This window comes from Monopterus albus, unplaced genomic scaffold (assembly GCF_001952655.1).
Source record: "Monopterus albus unplaced genomic scaffold, M_albus_1.0 scaffold297.1, whole genome shotgun sequence".
Lineage (NCBI taxonomy): Eukaryota > Metazoa > Chordata > Actinopteri > Synbranchiformes > Synbranchidae > Monopterus > Monopterus albus.
Window position 1 is genome coordinate 13688 of NW_018128177.1, and position 7645 is coordinate 21332.

The following is a 7645-nucleotide window of genomic DNA, read 5'->3' on the forward strand; positions in this document are numbered from 1 at the left end:
CAAAGGTCTGTGGGGGAAGTTGTTGATGGCAACCAGCAAAAGGGCCAGAACTGCTCTGTAGGATACCACAATGGTCAGTGTTGCTGTACAAAGCTCTCTGATCCTCATTGCAGGCAGCACAGCCCAAACCTGCACATCGGATGTTACAGGCTGGTTCGTTGTCCTCTGATACTTGCCAGCTGTTGGCAAACACCACATCAGAGCTCACAACCTCGCCTTGACGGGTCCGGAAGTCATCCCTGGGATCAATGTTGAAGTATCCACACAGGCCACATGTTGCGTTCTGGTAAGTGTAGGGCACACTGATCCTGACATAATGGTAGGCATCATAGGATACCTCCAAGCCAAAGTTAGAACTGACAGTCACAGAAAATCCTGACTCATAAACATGGACAGTGCCATTGTTGAGGTAGAATGGAGTGGCTGCAAAGATTCCATTAACCTGTAAGTAGAACAAGCAGGCAAAGACATAGCTGTATAAAATTAAGAAAATTCATAATTAACAAAAAGCTGAAAGTATATAAGCTTAAGCAAAACTTGATCTTTACAAACCTACTTACTGACCTTAGCCTCACCAGGGTGTCCCTTAACAAGCTCAATAGTTTCATTATAGACATAAACTTTGACCAGTCGTGTCCAGGCAACATAAGTGCTGCCACGGTGCTCGTTTGTACCCTCTACTCTGTAGTAGGGCAACCCAAGACCACATTGCTCAGAGAGAACATAAGTGCAGGTGCCCTGGAAATGAAACAGTGTATTATCGAAGGTATAGTAATGTGGATCTCCACTTATGGTGCAGATGCCTCTCTGCACTGTCTGGCAGGAGAACTGAAAGGAACTTTGCTGGCAAATTTGGGAAAAGGAGCAGGGCTCGCTGACACACTGCAGGCCTCTTGAGGTGCAGGTGCACTTCTGTGCACAGGTACTGTCAGTCCAGAATGAGTAACCCAGCTGCACAGGATCACCTTTGAAAAAACATAGAAAGAAAAGAGGATTACATGGAAGAAAGGTCTCCAGCCACCCTGAACTCGTATTTTGTTGAGTGTAAAGATGTCCCTATGGTGATCACCGTCTGGTTCTGGTCTTACCATTGAAAGTGCAGCCTGTTGAGCCATCATCTATCCTGAAGGCCCAGCGACCGGGCACATTGACGTTGCTGCCCAGACTGAAAACTGAGTTACTCCCTGTTGCATTGCTAGTGAACGATCCGGGGATGGTGAAATGGTGAGAGGAACTGATTGTGTCATATCCAGCCTGGAAACATATGTCACATAGTTTAAAAGAATTTCTATTTAGGCCATGCTTTGCCATTACTAGATTAATATTTTAGGATACATGTAAGTGATGGCAAATTAAAAACATGTTTGTTTGTTTTGTTTTTTAAGGCTCTAACCTGCACATTGCGATTGGTTGAGGCTATTATCCCGTAGTTCAGCAGCACAAAGGAATACCGGCCACCAGAGATCAAGACTGCTTGGAACGTTGTTTGCTGAAAGAAATTGTCTCATGTTTTTTACAATGAAGATAGAAATAAGTAGCACAGATACAACATATATAATATGTTTCCCCCAATAAGAACAGGATGACTTACTGTTCCAGTGGTTGGAAAGTAGGCCACCTCATACCATGTTGCAACAAAGACCCATTCAGCATTAAAGCTCAGTCCTGGGAAGTAGGCATGAATATCCTGCGTTGCTTGTTGCAGGACGCTGCCACTGGTATATTGGTTGTAATAGATCGCACCAGTTTGTCTGTTATCTAAATCTGTCCAGAATGGAACAATGATGTCGCTGGAGCCATATAGTGGAAACATTTGTGGTGTGTAACTATACCATGGGTTATCAAAGGTCAGATGGCCATTGTTGTTCACCTGGAAACAGATAGACCAGTTCTTACTAACAAACAATTAGTAGATATTGACTAGTCATTGACGGTCATGTTATTGACCATCTTTAATATAATAAAAGTTTTAGTTGAAATTTTTGTTTCATAAAGTTTTGCATTCTGCATTTCTAATAAATGTTATAAATTTACCATTCTGCTTTGTTTTGCTAATCAGTGGATGAAAATGTGAGTCCTCCACAAAACATACCAGCATTTTTCAAAGCCCTTCATACACATGGATGTTACATTCTTCAAAGCCCTTCATACACATGGATGTTGTAGTTTGCTAAAACAGTTTTTACGTACATAAATTTGATTATATGGCCGTCCAAAGTAAACAAAAGTTCTTTGCAGAGGAATTAGAGGTGAACTTCCATCGTCTGTTCGAGGGCTTGTTGTTCCAGCAATAGGATAGAGGGGTCCAGGATAGTATGATGAATCTAAAAAAAAAACACAAATAAAAAACTAAGTACATGGTGACATCACATTTTGGGTGTGGTTACAGGTGCAGGAGTATCCATTTCAGACCACATCCCAGATGCAACCAGTAGGGACAGTAAAACACTGTCTTTAAGCCTGATATTAAGTTATTCTTTAAGTGTAAAACAATCAACATCCAACTGTCTGGTTTACAGCAATGTGAACCCTTTGTCATGATTCGGTTCGGTTGCTTCCTGTCGTGCTTTTATTTTGACATTACTTCCTGTTTTTGTTTCACCACAGTTTCGGTCTTTTTACTTTAATCATCACTCACATTAGTTTCACCTGCTCCTTATTGTTTGCACCTGATTTCACCTCTATTTAGGCAGCGTTCTCCCACCAGGACGCTGCCAGATTGTTCTAGACTCCAGCTCTGACTTTTCAGCATTTATTCCTGCCCTCCGTTTTAGTATCTTACCCTGGATTTCTGTTGTCGACCACTGTATATTGCCTGCCCCTTCAAACTTCGGACTGCCTACTGTGTATGATTTATAAGACTTCCCGTTGGGCAACGCTTTTCGGATTCCTTTGCTGTATGTGTTTGCTGGCTCTGATCTTGGACTGCTTTACCGATCTGTATGTGCGTTTTGTGTTACACTGTGTCTTATATCAGTTTTTTTGTTCAGTGCCTGAGCTCTCATTAAAGAGAGTGTTTTTCACTATCCTCGTCTGGCACTTTAATCGAGTTCACCACAACATTTTCGGCAGCGTCACGCGCCAATCCTGACACCCTTCCCTTTGGTGTCAAGGTGTGGTGTCTCCCAACCTCCACACCCTTAACTTTTGTTGTTATGTAAAAGTAATCTTGTTTCTTAAGGGGCACTAAATACTGGCATTTAAATTGTACAGGTGTTCTATAAAAGAATTCATATACAATACTATGACTGGTGTGCTGTCAATACATATCTAAACATCACAATTTTTCTAAATATGATTAATGTATGTCAAATCCTATGCAATGTAGACATATTTTTATCTTTTAATAAGAAATTAATTCAAAGCTATGAGATCCTGCTAACAAACAATCATACAGTGGTGTTAGTCATAATCTAGTCATAATAGGTAAAAACTTGGTCTAATAACATCACTGAGTTACTGATTTTTACATTGTTGTATGACTGGAATGTGACAAGTGTGAACAAATCTAAGACGTTCTCAAAGCTTCAGCTTACGTGTCTGTGAAGTCACCAAACCTATGAAAACAAAAGCATAAATATAACTGGACAACAATATGAGATTAACATCAATATCAAACATCAGTTCATACATTTATGCACAAAAATTTGAGTTTAATTAAATTTGATTTAATTAAATACGTACTTATCGCTCCCAAAAGTAGCACAGGCAACATGATTTGACCTGCCATTCCTCAAAGCTCAAAATTCAAACCTGCTGACCAAATATAATCAATTAAATTCCAGAAAAAAAAATCTCAGAGCATCACCAAGGATGCAGTCTTGTAAATTTGTTATATGCTTATAATAGCAAAAGAAATTCAGAGAATTAAATGAACATTGATCAATATGAGTTGTTCATAAATTCTAACTCATTTCAGTTTTTTAAAAACTGAGATGATTACCTTGAAAAAAGAATAAGCAAACAATCTGTCGTGTGAAATGATATTTATAATGAATATAAATTGAATAAGCTATACCTATTTAAAATTGTGTGCACTTACTATATTTCAATACACTATAAATTTATCAAGTTGCCTTTACTTTTTAAAAGCCAAAAAAAATGGTGTTAGAAGAACTTGATAATCATAATTAGCAGACAGGCCTATTTCTATTCAATGCATTTTAGTTTGCGCAGTCAATTCCTCATCTCACAAGAACTTGCAACATACAAGCAGCCTCTAGTGTGTGTGTGTGTGTGTGTATATATATATACACAACAGATTGCTTGCTTATGTTTTTTTTTCAAGGTAATCATCTCAGTTTTATTTATATTTATAAGTGTATGATGGTAGGGATAGGGACTGAATTTAAGACTAATGTTTATCATGGTTTGCATTGCTTTCGTAATTATAAAAAGAAACAACCATTATATAATTAGATATGTATTATAGACACACAGAAGGTTTCCACCATGAATGGGCTCTTCAAAATAAAAAAAAAGTGCCTGGAGATTGTTAACTCTAAAACAAAGCATGCTGGGAAGTTGCTAGTGTAGGATAATGTTATCCCACCCCTGAAAAGGCACAATTTCCCCAACTTATTTTTTCTGTTACTAAAAGTCAAAAGTCAGCTTTTCTGACCCCAAAGTACTAGTACCATATTTAAAATGAGCGATGATAAAAGGCTTGAAAAAAACTGAGTTAGGCCCACTTATTATTTTGTAGCAAATTCCATTTACAGTGTAGTACACAATACTGAAATATATGTCCAGTATTGTACAGTATGATCATTTCTGATAAAAAGGAAACATCAATAGAAATAGCTATATGTTGCAATGCAAGAAATCCTTTATAAGAGAAATAAAATTGAAATTCAATTGGAAATAAGCATCAGTTTTTATCATTTAGCAGAACAGCACTTTGGAGATAATGTTTCAATAAATTAATTACCTGCTTGCATGCTTCTTTGGTTGCGAAGTGTGAGGCTGCAGGGTAGCCACAAGGTTTTATACACTACAAGTTGGCAGAGTTCCATAAACTGGTTCGAGTGAACCAAACATTCCACTGCACACAGAGAATAATTAAGACTTACAGACCAATTGACAGAAACAATAAGGAAGTATAATATTCTACCAAAGCCTTGAGTATTAGTGTCAGTGTACTAATACAAAGGGGTATTTATTAACATTTAATATCAAATGACATAGGTCTCTTGTAGAGAAGCATTAACAAATTTCTGCTGCCATAAAAATAAGACTAAGATATGGCTTCCCCAAGAAGAAAATTATTTCCTTATAAAATCTTGCAAAATCTTATCTCTCCCAAGGCGGCTCTGTTTTCAATTTGTTAGTTATTAGTACATCTCAGATACTATTCAAAGGGTGGGTTTGCTTAGACTGCAACAGAACATAGTTTCTCGTTTACCTTTAGTTGTATCTACATACTGTAGTTTTTGTGTTATTTGCTAATGTTCTGTAAATAGATTTTTGCGATACTCCTAACACTGGATAAAAATTCATTAAAAAAAACCTTTCAGAAACAATGCCCATTTTAAATTTGATCATTAGCAGAACATGACCACAAAGTTTAGCAGGTCAGTGGAGTTGTTAATAGCATGCTCAGAGTGGGTTTAAAAGGCACTGCCATTGTCTTTACAGGTGCAAGGATGTTCTCTTCAGTGGTCTTGTTTCTAGCTGCAATTACTTCACTCTTTTAAAGCAAAAACTGATTAAAAATTTGTTGACCTACTTCATAAATTTTTGAACATGCACATTGTTCATGTTATAAGTAAACAGAGCAGTTATGTGGTGGTACATCCACCACTGATAAATTATCCCTTACTCTGACCATTTAAAAATACTTAACTATGCAAATGTCCTTCCTGAATGCACATTACTTAGAATTACACTAAATATATTTAACCATGAAGTGAATATAAATGTACCTATTCACTTTCATAACTAGGCAGGTTTATATAAAATGAAGCAATTTAAAATGTATTCAAACGTGCTGAGAAGACATAGATGTCATTCCACTAAAGCCATTTTTGAATATGTACTGTCACATACAGCTGTCCCTGGTAGGCTAGTGGTTAAGGCGCAGCGCTCTCGTTGCTGTGGCCCGGGTTCGAATCAGGGTTGTGTCAGGCCGGGCATCCGGCATAAAACACGTGCCAAATGTCAACATATGAGTCGTCAGTGTGACGATTCACTGTGGTGACCCCTAAACGGGAAAAGCCAAAAGTGACTTTCTCACTGTCGCATATACAGACAATATTTGTCATGTAAAAAATAAATCCCAAACACCTTTGACCTGCTTTGGACTATGCCTTTACATCTCAGGTTTGTGTACCTTAACTTCTATATATATTTATATTGTATTATTACATGCATGTGTATTGCATTTTAACAGTCAGGGCCGGCCCAAGTCTTAATGGGGCCCTAAGCAATGTTTGATTTGGGGATCCTCCGCTGTGGAGGGCAATGAAGAGACAGTTTCAGTCTATTTCTACCTTATTCAAAGTCACCCAGCATCTTTTTTATTCATTAGATCATTTCATTAAGTTACAATCTTAGTGAAGCCAAGACAAGTCCCTGGTGGTAAATGGAGCAAAATATTTGAAGTGGGTGTTCTAGATGTGTATCAGTATGATACACATCTAACTGTGGCTTACTGGAAAAGTCCTACAAAGAAACAATGTGTAACATGAACAGTGAGCAAACACTTAAAATAACAATGTGTCAGCTGTCTGAAGTGATGGGACAGATGAAGGAGTGCTGACGGACATGACCATTTGCACCACCCTGTCTTGGTGTCTTTGCTTACCCTCTGTGAGAGCTTAGTGATTGCCTTGAAACTTGAAAGTACAAAAAAAAATATCAATCACATTTTATTAGCACACAACCAATAACAACTTGGTGGTCACGAAGAGTGTAGTTTAGCAGTTAGGATGCAGAATTTTAACTTTATCTTATGGCAGATTTGTTTAAACCAAATTTTTATCTTAAGAAGCTCATCTCAACAACAACCAATAGTGAAATGAAAAGTGAAACAACAGACTGCATCACAATAGACAAAGACATGCCACATTAAATTCTGGCATGATGTACTAGGAGTTCTAAGCACATAAGCTCCTCTTGTTGAACTATGAAAAGTTGGCAGAGTTGGGAAGATTTTCTGTACTGACTTTACTGGGAGGGCAGGTAAAACCAGTGTGGCTCACTGGCCCTGGAAGTTCCAGTAAAAAAAACTATGGAGAAAGAAGTAAACATTTAAAATGAGAAAAGAACATAATGTTGATAAAATGTACAATCTTCCTGGCTCCTATTGGTTGTTTCAATATCTAACTATGTCTTGATAAATTGGGGTGATAGAAATTCATTCATGGTTAATTTATACTGGAGCAATGTCAGTAGTAACATTTGCAAATGTGAAGAATTTAACAGTGTACAATTTTTATAACCCAGTCTCACTGTACTATGTATAATAGCTGTTTGTACATTGGTCCTCAACACAAAACATACTAGTCACACAATTACGTCTCCAAAATTGTGACATTGCAGTTTTTTTCTGGATTAAAAACTGTGACATAGCAATGTCTTTCTGGCAGCAAAATAAAAAAAAAATGGTTCAATTTAGGTACAAAAACTACAACATTAGGGAAAG

General features: G+C 37.4%; 1 protein-coding gene across 1 annotated transcript; it reads right to left on the reverse strand.

The window, feature by feature from the left end:
* Nucleotides 1–4: 4 nt before the first annotated feature.
* On the reverse strand, nucleotides 5–3730 carry LOC109973601 (alpha-tectorin-like; the record flags this gene model as incomplete). Its single annotated transcript, XM_020623317.1, has 8 exons — nucleotides 3685–3730; nucleotides 3537–3557; nucleotides 2191–2324; nucleotides 1592–1870; nucleotides 1394–1489; nucleotides 1089–1254; nucleotides 565–965; nucleotides 5–442 (listed from the first exon to the last, which is right to left on the reverse strand). Coding segments are annotated over exons 1-8 (1581 nt in total), but the record flags the coding sequence as incomplete, so codon positions are not given.
* Between the last annotated feature and the right edge of the window lie 3915 nt (nucleotides 3731–7645).